The following is a 17,410-nucleotide window of genomic DNA, read 5'->3' as shown; positions in this document are numbered from 1 at the left end:
GGTGAATTTATAGCACAGAAAAGGTGGATTACTCCAACATTTTATTTGAACTTTAACTATTACTCTTTGGGCTACTCCTGGATCCTTTTTTCTCTTTCTCAACTATTTTTCACCCAATAAGCAATACTTCATATATTTTATTATTAGGAACAGGAATAGGCCATTTAGCTTTCTAGTCTGTTCTGCCATTAGGTCTCTGACCTAACTCCACATACCTGTCATTGCCCCATATCCTGTTGCCAATTGAGGCCCTTAAATGGGCACATAATTCCCACTTGGGGACCTCATCCCTTTGCCACTGGTATTAATCCAGTGGGAGACGGGACTCACTATAGGGGGAACATAGCGAGCAATCCCGTGCAGGGTTACTTGTGGTCACCTGGGGTGGCAGGGGTCCAACGTTCAAAGGTAATCAGTCCTGATTCAGGGACTCAGAATTGGGAAGTGCGACGCTCTCCTGAGGGCCAACAACTGTTTCTCCCCACCCCACTGCCATTACACAGCTGTGCCTGGGTCCATTGGCGATCCTAGGCTTCGGGTGGATGTTGTACTGACAGCAGCCTCAGCTTCCTTGGTGTTGGTGCCATTCAGCAGTTCTGTGGGTGGGAGTTCTGCTCCCAGGGTTATGATCCCTGGGAAGGCCTATCCCGATCCAATAAAGTACCTGAGTGGCACTTAATTAAGCAGGCCTTCCCTAAAAGAGGAGATGTGAGGCTGTCACCGTTTCTCAGTCGATGGGCAAACCCCTCCTGTTGCTTCCAGTAAATACCGTCAATGATCTTTAATTCTAGACTCCAGTAGGTACAGTTAGATGAACTGGTCTATAATTCCCTGGTCACCTTTCTTAAATGGCAGATTGATGTGCAAATTTCCAGACTAAAGAAACAGTTCCAAATCAAAAGAACTTTGGATAATTCTCAGTAGAGTATCTGCAAAGTTCTCATCTATTTCCTTTCAAATCCAGGGATGGAAACCTTCTGACCGTGGGCAACTGTCACTGTAGTGCCAGTATTTTCATCAGTATTGTTATTTTGCTTCTGTAAACTTTAGTGAGTCCTGGTCCCTGATTTAATATTAGTTTCCTTGTTATGTCCAGCATGCAATCCTCTTCCCTGACTGTGAATACTGATAGAAAGTAATTATTCAGTATATGTGCTCTGGTGCAATACCACGGTTATAAGTTTTCAAGCAGCCCACATTTCTCTGGACCACAAAATAGAAAATGCTGGACAATCTCTGCAGGTCTGACAGCATCTGTGGAGAACGAACAAGCTAATGTTTCGAGTCTGGATGACTCTTTGTTATCTCCGTTCTCCATTCTCTCTGTTTTTGCTTTGGATTCCAGCATCTGCAGTAATTTGCTTTTTTTCTTTTTAAAACCTTTTTTTCTTAATATAGATTTTTTTGGTTGATTTTGATATCCCTTGCAAGTTTTGTTTTCACACTCCCTTTTTGAGGCTACTCCCATCTATCTTGCCACCATTTGCTGCATTTTCATCTGCCAGGATCTGTATTTTTTTAATATGTTTTTTCTTTGCTTTATGTTGTCTCTCACCTCTTCAATACTATTAAATTTTTGTTTGAACACTTTTTCATCGAAATCTGTCTTGTCTAAATCGAGACCTTCATCTGTTGTATTTCTCCTTTTGAAGCTCCATGTTGTGCTGTATCATATGATTGCTATTCGGTAATTTACCATTTTTCGTTCAGTTTAAAAAAAAAAACAGCTCTAAATTTGCAAATTATTAATACGTTCTCTGTGAGCTTTTACTCCATTTAGTGTTATTTGCAGATTTAATAATCTTATTATCGGTTTCTGCATCCAAACCGTGTATGAATATACGTTTTAAAGTAGTTTAAGCACTGAGTCCTGTGATATTCCACTCAATGCCTTACCCTCATCTGATGCTACTGACATTTGTATCAAGTTGAAACCAAATCATAAGGAGTTATACATTTTTTAAAAAGCGGAAATTTGTTGAATGGGATCTTTCCCATTTAAATTCAAGCTGGCTATTTCTTAAACAAATATCCTGAAGTTTACACCTTTTCATTTTCCATTATTTTACCCATTATTGATGATGCAGTTGCTCAGCTATATTTGTTTTAACTATTAATATAATATTTAAATTGTTGATATAATCTTGCTGAGCTTCATGCCTATTCCCTGTCGTCTCCTTAATCTCACCTGGGATAGACTCTCTATTTTGTGAGTTATGTTTACATGGAGGGAGCACTTCATACGTTAAGGAAACAGAAACATCTTGAGGACACGTGGGTATTTGTTTACTATTGAACTTTCACAATTGATTGGTATTTTCTGCCTTTGTGTATATAATGTAAATAATTATTCGATAATGTCTATCTTCAATGAATTGATCACTTTACAATTCCTAATTCCTCCAAACCAACCTTTTACTGTTATGGCACGAAAACTGTTTTAATATTGCTTAACCTTCCTTGCTACATTGCTTGCTAGTGTCTTCTTTGGACCAGTGTGTTTTTAAAGGCATTTAGAAATTCTTTGTACTTGCACATATCCAAAACACCCTGTCCCTCTTTTGTCCTGTTGACTTTGCATAGACTATTTGCTTAGCTTTATTTTGACTTTTAGTGTAGGTCAGAACATTTCCAGATTCAATCTCTGGTCCTCGACCCACACAAGAATTGGAAGCACTGAAGTGTGACTATGGACTGCAGAGAGGATAGAACTATTGGATCAGTGAAGCTGCATGAAAGTGACCGTCAAGTGAGGGATAGGATTGGTTCAGATGACATGACCCTTGTTTGAATTACTTCCCCTGACATTGTCTAGGTTACCACATAATAAAACTAACCATTTGAATGAGGTTGTTAGCAGTTGGATATTCACCAGAGCAATTTATGCCAGGACAGAAGAAAATGGATGGAGGTATGCAATAATTAAGTAATCCTGTGCAATGTGAGATTAAAATGGCATTGTAAACCACAAAACTGAAGTTTCAAACAGTTTATCAACCTCAAGATGTTTACTGCTTTTTAAAGCTCCAGACTGGAAAGCTCTTTTTTGAACTGTTTTATGCATCTGGGATAACATTTCAGACAGCAGCAGATGGCATGCTTCTCCAATTAAATTATGTTGCACAGCCAATCATGGTATCGGGATTTAATTAACTGAGCAATACAAATATTATTCTAGATTGTGTTATCATTCTTTTACCAAAGCTGCCGCCAATCAGTTTGTACACAACCCGAAGTTCTCCATTTATTCCTTTACATTTTTGAATTCTTGAATGTCTAATATTACGTTGAATTTTGTTTTAATCTTCTGATTAGTAGAATTTTGTGATTCACTTGTAATTAACTTCTCTGATTTTAAGTGACTATGTAACCATTTGTAACCATTTAGGACTATCGGTTGTCTTTGATGGGAACAGAGAAGACCACTTTGATGAACTACTGCAGTGGGCAGCTGACTGTGGAGCCTCAACTGAGGGTTTTGAAATCACTTACTTTCCAGAAGAGGGCTATGGTTTAAAGGCAACTAAAGACATTAAGGTTTGTCTCGTTTAACCTTCATCATCCACCATCTTTCCCATAAGGTAATTTTGGTCTGCAGAAATCAGAGTACCCCAGATCATTTGTAGATTATCTTTAGTTTAGAGGTCATCCCAGTTATTTAGCAATGGTTTCATAATCCTAAATGTCTGTCCTGTAGTGTCCGCTGCCACACTCTCAACCCCAACTTCATTGCAGTATTGTAGAGTAAATGAGGCTACTTCTGTCTTCTGAAGCAATAACTCCCACCTAAAGGTCTGACTACAAATCAGTTATAAATAGTACAATAATAATCTTTTAGTGTCTCAAGTAGATTTACATTAACACTGCAATTAAGTTATTCTGAAACTCCCCTAGTCGCCAGACACTACGGCACCTGTTTGGGTACACTGGGGGACAATTCAGAATGTCCAATTCACCTAACAAGCACATCGTTCGGGACTTGTGGGAGGAAACCGGAGCACCCGGTGGAAACCCATGCAGACACTGGGAGAACGTGCAGACTGCACACAGACAGTGACCCAAGCCGGGAATCGAATCCGGGACCCATGCACTGTGAAGCAACAGTGCTAACCACTGTGCCAGCTATTTATCTGTAGATATTGAGATTTATTGTCTATTTACATGGAACTGCCTATTCTTTGATTCTGTGTGTCGACTAACATTCCTATACAGACGGAAATGGGAAGGGCTATTAGTACTCTGCACACATGCTAATATGGAGCCCGTTTCATCATCCACCTTGCCCGGTCGTCTCTCCAAAATTATTTTAGAGACTGCTTTAAAAGCAGGAAATAAGGTGGGAAATGGTCTTTCTAGCCCTGCATAACCACTTACTTAAATATTTCCTGTATTTTTCTTGGCATTGTCAGGAAATAATTTCCAATTCTTCGCTTGTTACACAAGGATGTCGTTTTTATCTCAGCTAAATTTTTTTTGCATTGGTTAGAAGTGAGGGGATGCTAACACTTCTGCATTTTACCTCTCATCCAATCTCCACTGCTTCAAACCTGTGCCACCAGGTTCGACAGAAAATGCAAAATGGGCATTTTTAACACACTTGACTTTCTCTGCTCGCTCTCTCCTTTTTGCACTTTTTCATCTTTAATTGTGTCTTTTTATTTCTCATCTTACAATTTTCTTAATGTGTTCTTGGGATATGGATGTTGCTGGCAAAGCCAGCATTTATTGCCCAGCCCTATTCCCATCAGAAGGTTGTGGTGAGCTGCTTTCTTGAACCGCTGCAGTCTGTGGGGCGTAGGTACACCCACTGTACTATTAGGTAGGGAGTTCTTGGAGTTTGTCCCAGTGACAATGAAGGAAAAGCAATTTAATTTGAAGGACGGTTTGCGACTTGGAGATGGTGGTGGTTCTGTGCATCTGCTACCCTTGTCTTTCTGGATGGTAGAGATGGGGTGGTGTTTGGGAGATGCTGTTGAAGTCTTGGCGAGTTGCTGCCGTGCATCTTGTTGAGGATATATACTGCAACCACGGTGAGGAAAGTTTAAGGTGGTGAATTGGGTGCCACTCAAACAGCTACTTTGTCCTTCATGCTGTTGAGCTTCCTGATTGTTGTTGGAGTTGCTCTCATGATCTTGCTGTAGATTATTTTGACTGCAGTGTCTTGATCATTCCCATTATCAGTCCCAACTCTTGTACCTCTAGGAGTGTCTACCCTTTCCTTATGATCTATAATGAAATGAAATAAATGAAAATCGCTTATTGTCACGAGTAGGCTTCAATGAAGTTACTGTGAAAAGCCCCTAGTCGCCACATTCCGGCGCCTGTTCGGGGAGGCTGGAACGGGAATCGAACCGTGTGTGCTAAACCAGCCCATTCTGTAAAAAGCATTCTGTAACTTGTCCAGGTAAACAAACAGGAAATCCTGTTTAGTAATTGCTTTTAGGTACTAGATTAACCACACCTTATTATGATCAGTCCTTGAAGACAGCATAGGAGCACGTGAGATATTGTTTAAAATTTGAAGTATAATTCCTTAACCACGCAAATAATCAGTCATGTAAATTTATTTTTATAATAGACTTTTGTTTAAATCTAGTGGAAGACGAAATGATTGAAAGATTGCAAATTGAAGAATTATTCTCATTTATAAATGGCTTGCAAGTGCAGTGTTTTGCATTCTTAGTGGCATTTGAAGCTAGTGGTCTTTTTCAAACAATGAGTGCTGCTGCTGAGATTTCAGTAACTGCTTTCTCATGGGATTTTCGAACTGGTTTGATTCAGACAGAAGAATCTCATTCTGTTATTAGACCCTGGACTGTGAATGTCTGACCTTGTCCACTGGTCCTTGAAGAGGGCAGGATAGGTGGTCAAGAAAGCACGTGGAACGCTTTCCAATATTGGGCGAGGTATTGAATACAAAAACAGGAATGTAAAGATGGAACTGCATAAAATGCTGGTTATGCCACAGCTGGAATTTGGTGTACAGTTATCGTCAGCACATTACAGGAAGGATATAATTGCTCTGGCGCAAGTGCAAAGAGGTTTTACAAGAATTAAAAGTTAAATTGCAGCTACGAGAAGGGATTGGATAGGCTAGGGTTGTTTTCCTCAGAACAGGGGAGGTTAAGAGGTGACCTAATTGAGGTATACCAAATTATGAGGGGCTTAGATTGACAGGAAGGACTTGTTTCCCCTAGCTGAGAGGTCAATTATCAGGGGACATAGATTTAAAGTGTTTGGTAGAAGGGTGAGAGGGGACATGAGGGAAAACCTTTTCACCCAGAGGGTGGTGGGAATCTGGAATTCACTGCCTATGTCGGTGGTTGGGGCTGATAAGCTCAACTCATTTAAAGATGCCTGCATCTGCATCTGCATCTGAAGTGCTGTAACCTGCAAGGCTACGTATGGAAATTGGATTAAAATGAGCAACTGGTTTATTTTTTTATCTCTCGGCTGGTGAAGGTGCAATGGGCTGAAGAGCCTCTTTCTGCACGCCAACTTTTCCATGGTTTGTAAATTCAAGAGGGAAGTCAATCACCAAGTATATAAAAATGTGAAAACTGTGTCACCCACCCTTGAACCATCCAGGGAGCCCACAATAATCTTCTTCTTGAGTACTCTTCCCGAAGGCCAAAACATGGCAACGTGTTCTGATTTTTTTACTAGTGGTAGAATTCAGAGACCAGCCCCAAATTTGCTTCAGGCATAATGGGGATCAAACCCTGCGCTGTTGGCGTTAATCTAATTCACTGAGCTAACCTGCCCTTTACCACAACCGTAAATGCTACTAAGTTGTACTGTGGTTAGGACCTTCGCAAAAACTGGTTCAATCTAACTGCACATTGATAAGTTTCAAAGGGGTAGAAACCACACCAAAACATAGACATCATTTTTGTCATACTGACATCTTTATGTTTTTCATTCAACTATTCTTATCCATTCCATCCATTCAGTCACTTGCACCTAATTTCAGCGAACGTCACTGCTTATTTCTGTTAGTTTTGCACCTGATGTCAGTATAAACTATCATTCTACTAGTCAGCTTTACTCCAGCTGCACGTAAACGGGGCGGGATAATCCCATCCCGCGGCAGAGTGTCCACGCCGTCGTAAACGCCATCCCATGAACGGGCCGCTGCTAGGAGTAATTCTGGCCCCTCCAGGGGGCCAGCACGGCGCTGGAGCGGTTCGCGCGGTGGCGCCGGCGCCCATGCATGCGTGTAGTGGCCTCCTGCAACGCGCAGGCCCCAACGCAACATGGCGCAGGGCTACAGGGGCCGGCACGTAGGAAAGGAGGCCCCCAGCTAGAGAGGCCGGCCCGTTGATCGGCAGGCCTCGATCGCGGGCCAGGCCACATCGGAGGCCCATCCTGGGGTCAGACCCCCCCCCCCCTCTCCCCCAAGCCGCTACCCGACCCTTCAACGGCGAGGTCCCGCCGGCTCAGAGCAGGTTAGAATGGCGCCAGCAGGACTCTGTTCTTTTCTTACGGACGCTCGGCCCGTCCGGCCAGGAGAATTGGGCCGGCCGCTTAGAGCAACCGGCGCCACGCCAATCACCCTGGCACCAATGCCGCTCTGCGGAGAATCGCATGCCGGCGTCGGGGTGGCGTGGCCCGGTCGTGGGGATTCTCCGGCCCGTTCCAGGGCTGGGAGAATCCCACCCAGGTTGTCAGCATTCTTGTGATCCAGACGTGCATGCAACATTTCTATACAAGTTATTGCAGAATCTCAGCAGTGTGTTTATTTCTACAACTGTTTGCTTCCTTGAATTCACAGCTCTTTGTGGACTTACCTTTTTAAAAAAAAAGTGCTGAATGCAACATTTACAATGTTTACATGCTTTACGCAGTGGCTCATCTTATCTTGGGCTTAGTGATCTTTGAAGGTGTGTAACCATGGCTGAACAGACCCAACCTTCAAGAACAGAATATTGTCCAATTTACTGTGAGAAGAAATGCCTAATTGTGTCACATTCATGTTAATGCAATTTGTTCGTAATATTACACAATACAATTTCAAACCTTTAAGGATTCTTTCTCCAGACTTATGGTGTTGTAACAATTTTCATTTTCTGATTTTTATTTTTAATTCCATTAGTTTAATTTCCTTTTGTTTTGCCTCATATCCATTTTGTTCTATACAAGTGATACAAGGCTTCTTTACTGTCGTAGTGGATACTAGTGGTATGATCTTAAAAGAAATTTGGAGTTTGAAAATTTACAATCCTAAAAGCTTATTGTTTGGTATAAATCGATGCTTTCATCCTCTTGTGTTATAATGTATTCCAATTATTTTCAATCTGTACACAAGCTTTTAACCCAGTCTGTTCACCGTCCACGTAGCAACCATTACAGCAAAATAACCATGTTTATCAGGGAACTTTGTGGGAGATGTAGGAATTACTAGTGAGGTCAGCATTTATTGCCCATCACTAGTTACTCTTCGGTGATAGGGAGCTGCCTTCTCGAACTGCTGCAGTCCATGGGCTAAAAGTACTCCCACAAATGCTGTTCGGTTCGGGACGGCGTTACCAGATTTTGAGCCAATGGTGACCAAAGGAATGGGAATAAAATCCAAGAATTGGATGGTTTGTGATTTGAAATGATTGTTCCCTTCCATCTACAGCACTTTCCTTTCAATTTGGTAGAGTTTGAGAGTTTCGGAGGTGATGCATGATTCTCAATAAGACCTAGAAAGTTTTAATGTTTCATCTATGTAGAATCTAATCTTGTTTACAAATTCGTGGGTATCGGACCATCTTGGGTTCGAAATAATTTTCTCACTTTGTTGCAGCAAATGAGTGCATCAGCTTCAGTGAGTAATGAAAAGGTAAAACTGAAGATTCTCTTCTTTGAAATGAAGGGTAAAACCCTTCCATGACGAGAATGTTTAAGTTTTAGTCCCCATTAACTTCATCTCCAGTTATCCCCAAGCTACAGTTCTACATTTGGTAACAGAATTTTACACAAGTCAACTACCAAGCAAGCCATAATCTATACCAAGCGATGGATGGTTAAAGGGCTGTACTGAATAGATTTTGTGCCATGCTAACCAGGAATGTAAAGTCTAGCTTTAATTCTTGCAATCACAACATCAGTTCATATTTTTCTTTCTTTGCTGCCTTAGCAAAGTAAGCTAATGACATTCATTAAGATAAAGATATTTGCAACCACTTTACTGCCTTATTCTAAAATTCATTGCAATAGTTTCTTGCTCTTTGTTCTAACTTGTCATGAACATTAAATTGTATGGTCATTTGCCTTTTTGGTTTTGCACTACTTGGTGTAATTCAGTTACATGTGCAGCTTGAAAACTACGTGAGCTAGGTTTGATATGTTCCCCTCATTTTTCTGAATGTACATTAATCTTGCAAGCTCAAGGCTCATTGATCTTTTCCCCCATCCCCTCCGATTTGCTTTTCTGGAGTACTGCAAATTGAGCTTATTTGATTTTATCACTGCGCTTATCTGGTTGCATTCACGTGACACTGTTGCTGAGTCCTGTGCAAAATCTCTTCTGTGAATAAATTAATAATTTAATTGAATATAGTGCACAGAAGCAGGTTATTCGGCCCAGACCATCTATGTCGGCATTATTGTTCCAATCAATCCTCCTCCTGTCTTTTGTTATCTAATTGTATCACTTTGATCCACTATTCCCTTCGTCCGGATGAGCTTGTTTAGCCTTCCCTTTCCCTGCTTTTAAGTTGAATCTTTCCTGAATCTCTTTCTCTAAAGATAGCGACTATATCATCTTTGTATACATGAATGATCATGTGGAATAGCATGTAATTATAGCATCCAGCCACTACATGGAGTAAGAGCACATCTCACAAGCCACAAGGTGGTCCACGTGCTCTTGGAGTGAGTGAGGGGTTGGAGACCATCGTGTTTTTCAGTAGTTCTGTGTATTGATTGTAATTATTTGGTCCAATGCTTTAATGCTTTATCGGCATACTTAAGAATTCACAATTTATAGCATTTTCTAAATAAATTGACATTGATTGAGTACAAAGTCTGTATGTTCTTTGCAGCAACACTACAACCTTAATAATAATTTAAACAAACAAAGAACATGACACTTACTTCCATCACCCCCACCCCCCCACCCCCAAACATTTAGTTTAATGTCCTGTTTGCCTCCCTTGTTAGTAGATTTATGAAGCCACTCGTCCCAACCAGGTTTAAGTGGAGTTCACCCCAACTGAACAGCTTCTTTCCCTAGAATTGCTGCCAGTCCCCTATGAATCATAACTCTTGTCTCCCACACCACTTTCAGCTTTGACTACCATTTAACATTATACTCTGTTTGCCCCAATTTGCACATGGCTCTAAAGATTATTAACTGTGAGGGTCTGAGTGTTTTACTTTTGAGCCTAGCTCCTCAAACTCTCAGCAGAACATTATCCTTAATTGTACCTGCTTAAAAAAAAAAAAAAAAAATTTAAATTTTTTTATTAAGGTTTTCATAAAATATCAACAACAAAATGAAAAAGGAACCCAACCGGGTTAAGTACAAAACACAGTCTAGAAAAGCAACCCTCCATACCCCCTCCCCCCTGTACATAAATAATAAATTAACATTAACACCCAGCTTAACACCCCCTCAGACCCTCCAGTGTAAATAACAAAACCAAAAATAAAGTAAACTACCCCCCCCCCCCCCCCCCCCCCCCCCCCGAGTTGCTGCTGCCATTGACCAATGTCTACCGTTCTGCTAGGAAGTCGAAGAACGGTTGCCAGCGCCTAAAGAACCCTTGTAACGACCCTCTCAAGGCGAATTTCACCCTCTCCAACTTAAACCCCGCCATATCATTGATCCAGGATTCCACGCTTGGGGGCCTCGCAGCCTTCCACTGAAGAAGAATCCTTCGCCGGGCTACCAGGGACGCAAAGGCCAGAATACCGACCTCTTTCGCCTCCTGCACTCCCGGCTCCTCTGCCACCCCAAATATTGCGAGCCCCCAGCCCGGTTTGACCCTGGATCCTACCACCCTCGACACCGTCCTCGCTACGCCTTTCCAAAATTCCTCCAGCGCTGGGCACGTCCAGAACATATGGGTGTGATTTGCTGGGCTCCCTGAGCATCTAACACACCTGTCCTCTTCCCCCCAAAGAACCGGCTCATCCTTGTCCCGGTCATTTGTGCCCTGTGCAGTACCTTAAACTGTATGAGGCTGAGCCTCGTGCACGATGAGGGCGAGTTCACCCTCCCTAGGGCATCTGCCCACGTCCCTTCCTCAATCTCCTCTCCCAACTCCTCCTCCCACTTACCTTTCACCTCCACCACCGAGGCCTCCTCCTCCTCCTGCATCACCTGGTAAGTTTCCGAGAGCACCCTGTCCTGTACTGTGTGTGGCAGCAGCCGCGGGAATTCCACCACCTGTCTCCTGGCAAACGTCCTTGCCTGTAAGTACCTGAAGGTGTTCCCCGGGGGGGAGCCCGTACTTCTCCTCCAGCTCAACCAGGCTTGTGAACTTCCCGTCCACAAACAGGTCCCCCAACTTTTGTATCCCTGCCCTGTGCCACCCCGAAAACCCTCCTTCTGTTCTCCCTGGGACGAACCGGTGGTCCCCCCTGTATTTGGGTCCACGCCGAGGCCCCAACTCCCCCCCCCCCCCCCCCCCCCCCCCCCGCCCCCGTGCCGCCTCCACTGCACCCAGATTTTGAGGGCAGCCGCCACCACCGGGCTCGTGGTATACCTCCTTGGAGGGAGAGGCAGCAGCGTCGTTGCCAGCGCCCCCAGACTCATACCCACACAAGACGCCGTCTCCAGCCTCTTCCATGTAGCCCCCTCCCCCTCCATCACCCACTTGTGCACCATCGTCGCATTGGCGGCCCAGTAGTACCCACAGAGGTTGGGCAGCGCCAGCCCCCCCTTATCCCTACTCCGCTCCAGGAACACCCTTCTCCCTTCTCACCCTCGGAGTCCCTCGCGTCCACACACATCCCATTATACTCCCGTTAACCCGCCTAAAAAAGGCCTTTGGGATAAACACAGGGAGGCACTGGAACAGGAACAGAAACCTTGGGAGCACCGTTATTTTGACTGACTGCACTCTACCCGCCACGGACAGCGGCAACGCATCCCACCTCTTGAACTCCTCCTCCATTTGCTCCACCAGCCTTGTGAAATTAATCCGATGCAGGGCCCCCCAGCTCCTGGCCACCTGGACCCCCAAATATCTGAAGCTCCGCTCCGCCCTTTTTAGTGGGAGCTCGCCAATCCCCCTCTCCTGATCCCCTGGGTGAACCACGAACAGCTCGCTCTTCCCCATGTTTAGCTTGTACCCCGAAAAATCCCCGAATTCCCTAAAGATCCTCATTACCTCCGGCATTCCCCCCACCGGATCCGCCACATATAGTAGCAAGCCGTCCACATAAAGCGACACCCTATGCTCCTCCCCACCCCGCACCAGCCCCCTCCAGTTCCTTGACTCCCTCAGTGCCATAGCCAGGGGTTCATTCGCCAGTGCGAAGAGCAGGGGGGGACAGGGGACACCCCTGCCTCGTCCCTCGGTGCAACCGAAAGTACTCGGACCTCCTCTTGTTTGTGGCCACACTTGCCATCGGGACCTCATACAACAGCCTAACCCACCTGACCAACCCCTCCCCAAACCCAAACCTCTTCAGCACCTCCCACAGGTACCCCCACTCTACCCTATCGAAGGCTTTCTCAGCGTCCATCGCCACCACTATCTCCGCCTCCCCCTCCCTCGCCGGCATCATGATAACGTTCAAAAGCCTCCGCAGATTCGCGTACAACTGCCTCCCCTTCACAAACCCCGTCTGGCCTTCGTGTATGATCTGCGGCACACAATCCTCAATCCTCATGGCCAGACCTTCGCCAGCACCTTGGCATCTATATTTAGCAACAAAGTCGGGCTGTAAGACCCACACTGCAGGGGATCCTTGTCCCGCTTCAGGATCAAGGAGATCAGTGCCCGGGACATCGTCGGGAACAAAGCCCCCCCTCCATTGCCTCATTGAAGGTCCTAACTAGCAATGGGCCCAACAGGTCCATATATTTTTTATAGAATTCGACCGGAAACCCGTCCGGCCCCGGTGCCTTCCACGCCTGCATGCTACCTATCCCTTTGGTCAGCTCCTCCAGCCCAATCGGGGGCGCCCAATCCCGCCACCAGTCCCTCCTCCACCTTTGGAAACCTCAATTGGTCCAGGAAGCGGCCCATCCCTCCCTCCTCCCGTGGGGGCTCGGATCGGTACAATTCCTCGTAAAAGTCCCTGAAGACCCCATTGATGCCAACCCCACTCCTCACCACACTCCCTCCCCTGTCCGTAACTCCCCCGATCTCCCTAGCTGTGTCCCGCTTCCGAAGCTGATGCGCCAGCATCCAGCATGCCTTTTCCCCATACTTGTAAATCGCCTCCTGGGCCTTCCTCCACTGCACCTCCGCCTTCCTGGTGGTCACCAGGTCGAATTTGGCCTGGAGGCTGCGCCTCTTCCTCAACAATCCTTTCTCGGGCACCTCCGCATACCTCCTGTCTACCCTCAACATCTCCCCCACCAGCCTCTCCCTCTCCCCCTGCTCCCTCCTCTCCTTGTGGGCCCTAATGGAGATCAGCTCTCCCCTAACCACCGCTTTCAGCGCCTCCCATACCATCCCCACTCGGACCTCCCCGTTGTCGTTGGCCTCCAGGTACCTCTCTATACTTCCTCGGACCCGCGCGCTCACCTCCTCGTCAGCCAACAGCCCCACCTCCAAGCGCCACAACGGGCGCTGGTCCCTCTCCTCCCCTAGTTCTAAGTCCACCCAATGCGGGGCATGGTCCAAAATGGCTATCGCCGAATACTCTCTATCCTCTGCTCGCTATCAGCGCCCTGCTCAAAATAAAAAAGTCGATTCGGGAATAAACCTTATGGACATGTGAGAAGAATGAAAATTCCCTAGCCCCCGACCTTGCAAATCTCCAAGGGTCCACCCCTCCCATCTGGTCCATAAACCCCCTCAGCACTCTAGCCGCCGCCGGCTTCCTACCCGTCCTAGACCTGGGGCGATCCAGTTCTGGATCCAGCACTGTGTTAAAGTCTCCACCATTATCAGGCCCCCTACTTCCAAGTCTGGGATCCGAACCAACCTACGCCGCATAAAACCCGCATCGTCCCAATTCGGGGCATACACATTGACCAGTACCACCCTCTCTCCCTGCAACTTACCACTTACCATTACTTACCTACCGCCATTGTCTGCCACAATGCTCGACGCCTCGAATGACACCTTTTCCACCAAGGTTGCCACCCCTCGATTTTTGGCATCCAGCCCCGAATGAAACACATGACCTACCCATCCTTTCCTCAATCTTACCTGGTCTGCCACCTTCAGGTGTGTCTCCTGGAGCATAACCACATCCACCTTCAGCCCCTTCAGGTGCGCGAACACGCGGGCCCGCTTAACCGGTCCATTCAGTCCCCTTACATTCCAGGTTATCAGCTGGATCAGGGGCTACCCGCCCCCCTCCCCCCGCCGACTAGCTATAACCCCTCCTCGGCCAGCCACGCGCCCGCACCCCACGTCCGGCCCGTTCCCCATGGCGGCAGACCCCTGTCTCGACCCCCCCCCCCCCCCCATTCGCTCCAGCTCCCCCTTGACCATAGCAGCAGCAACTCTATTCCCCCCCACCCCCCAGCTAGGACCCATCCTACCTAAGTTACTCCCCCCCCATTGCACTTCCGCAAGTCAGCTGACTCCTGCTGACCCTGGCCCCTCCCGCCTCTCCGACTCCTCCCCTTGTGTGACACACCCTCCTCTTCCGTTCCCCATCCACAGGCTCTCCCCCTTCCATCCTAAGCTGGGGAAACAACCCTCGCTGCCCCGGCCCCGCCCCCTCCAGTCTTCAGCGCAGGAAAAAGCCCGCGCTTTCCACCTACCCGGCACCGCCACCTCTGACTCAGCTCCTTTTATAGGCCCAGTCCTCTCACCCCCGACTCGGGCCTCCCCCTCCCCCGCGGGGCCCCATCTCACCGCCGCCCATCCACCCCTGTTCCGTTTGCTTACCCCCCCTCCAAGAGCGCCCTGACAAACCCAACCGGAACCGTGCCCAACCCGCCCTAACCACCCTCACCAACCAAAATGAGAAAAACACAAAGAAAAAGAAACCAAGAGCAAAGCCCCCCCCCCCCCTCAAAAAGTAGCATATCAACTGCAGTCCCAAAACGCCCATCCCGACCCTCAATCTGTGTCCAACTTCTCCATAAAACCATAAGACATAGGAGCGGAAGTAAGGCCATTCGGCCCATCGAGTCCACTCCACCATTCAATCATGGCTGATTTCAACTCCATTTACCCGCTCTCCCTCCATAGCCCTTAATTCCTCGAAATCAAGAATTTATCAACTTCTGTCTTAAAGACACTCAACGTCCCGGCCTCCACCGCCCTCTGTGGCAATGAATTCCACAGACCCACCACTCTCTGGCTGAAGAAATTTCTCCTCATCTCTGTTCTAAAGTGACTCCCTTTTATTCTAAGGCTGTGCCCCCGGGTCCTAGTCTCCCCTGCTAATGGAAACAACTTCCCTACATCCACCCTATCTAAGCCATTCATTATCTTGTAAGTTTCTATTCGATCTCCCCTCAACCTCCTAAACTCCAATGAATATAATCCCAGGATCCTCAGACGTTCATCATATGTTAGGCCTACCATTCCTGGGATCATCCGTGTGAATCTCCGCTGGACCCGCTGCAGTGCCAGTATGTACTTCCTGAGGTGTGGGGCCCAAAATTGCTCGCAGTATTCTAAATGGGGCCTAACTAATGCTTTATAAAGCTTCAGAAGTACATCCCTGCTTTTATATTCCAAGCCCCTCTTGAGATGAATGACAACATTGCATTTGCTTTCTTAATTACGGACTCAACCTGCAAGTTTACCTTTAGAGAATCCTGGACTAGGACTCCCAAGTCCCTTTGCACTTCAGCATTATGAATTTTGTCACCGTTTAGAAAATAGTCCATGCCTCTATTCTTTTTTCCAAAGTGCAAGACCTCGCACATGCCCACGTTGAATTTCATCAGCCATTTCTTGGACCACTCTCCTAAACTGTCTAAATCTTTCTGCAGCCTCCCCACCTCCTCCATACTACCTGCCCCTCCACCTATCTTTGTATCATCGGCAAACTTAGCCAGAATGCCCCCAGTCCCGTCATCTAGATCATTAATATATAAAGAGAACAGCTGTGGCCCCAACACTGAACCCTGCGGGACACCACTCGTCACCGGTTGCCATTCCGAAAAAGAACCTTTTATCCCCCCCCAAAAACCTTTTATCCCCAAAAAAGAACTTTTTATCCCAAGATAACCTTTATCCTGGACAAAGGCCCACGCCTCCTCCGGAGACTCAAAATAATGGTGCCGGTCCTTGTAGGTGACCCATAGTCGCGCCGGCTGCAACATGCCAAATTTCACCCCCTTCCTGTGCAGCACCGCCTTTGCTCGATTGTATCCGGCCCTCCTCCTCACCACCTCCGCCCTCCAGTCCTGGTATATTCGAACCTCCGCGTTCTCCCACCTGCTGCTCCTCTCCTTCGTGGCCCACCTGAGCACACACTCCCGAGCAGCGAACCGATGAAACCGCACCAGCACCGCCCGCGGAGGCTCGTTAGCCTTGGGCCTCCTCGCCAGCACTCTATGGGCCCCTTCCAGCTCCAGGGGCCCCTGGAAGGACCCTGCTCCCATCAGCGAGTTCAACATGGTGACCACATAGGCCCCCACATCCGGCCCCTCCAGCCCCTCCGCGAGGCCCAGAATCCGCAGATTCTTCCGCCTCGAGCGATTCTCCATCTCCTCGATCCGCTCCTGCCATTTCTTGTGGAGCGCCTCGTGCGTCTCCACCTTTACTGCCAGGCCAAAGATCCCGTCCTCGTTGTCGGAGATCTTTTGTCGGGCCTCGCGGATCGCCACCTCCTGGGCCGTCTGTGTCTCCAGCAGCTTATCAATAGAAGACTTCATCGGCTCTAGCAGGTCCGCTTTGATGTCTCTGAAGCAGCGCTGGATACCCTCCTGCTGCTCCTGCGCCCACTGCATCCACGCTACCTGGTTTCTGCCCGCCGCCATTTTGTTCTTCTTCCCTCGCACCTTTTTCGAGTCCACCACCACCTTTTTGTCGCCCCGCTCCTAGTAGAAGCCATATACTATCGGGGAATTGTTATAATCTCCTTCCCACACCGGGAAACGTTGAAAAAGTGCCGTTGGTGGCCCTGAAAAGAGCCCAAAAGTCCGTTTTTGCAGGAGCCGCCGAATGTGCAACGTAGCTCAGCATAGCCGCAACCGGAAGTCCCAATTGTACCTGCTTGAACTGCAAGAGCTAGATCTTTTCCCAGCATCCCCACTCTTACTTCATCTCTACTTTTGAGCAGATTTCTTAATTCTGGCATCAAGCAGAAAAATTTACCTTTGCAA

At 47.1% G+C, this 17,410-nt stretch overlaps 1 protein-coding gene across 2 annotated transcripts in view; it reads left to right on the top strand.

Annotated features, from left to right (window-relative positions):
* Positions 1-17,410, top strand: part of setd3 (SET domain containing 3, actin histidine methyltransferase) — a 184,453-nt gene that overhangs the window by 46,838 nt on the left and 120,205 nt on the right. For both annotated transcript variants that reach the window (XM_072493008.1, XM_072493000.1), the window contains one exon: positions 3,389-3,537. In XM_072493008.1, the coding sequence (XP_072349109.1) occupies positions 3,389-3,537 (149 nt within the window). The remainder of the gene's footprint in view (positions 1-3,388; positions 3,538-17,410) is intronic.

This window comes from Scyliorhinus torazame, chromosome 2 (genome assembly GCF_047496885.1).
Source record: "Scyliorhinus torazame isolate Kashiwa2021f chromosome 2, sScyTor2.1, whole genome shotgun sequence".
Classification (NCBI taxonomy): domain Eukaryota; kingdom Metazoa; phylum Chordata; class Chondrichthyes; order Carcharhiniformes; family Scyliorhinidae; genus Scyliorhinus; species Scyliorhinus torazame.
The sequence above is the reverse complement of the archived record's forward strand: the minus strand, read 5'-3'. Positions and strand labels throughout refer to the sequence as shown.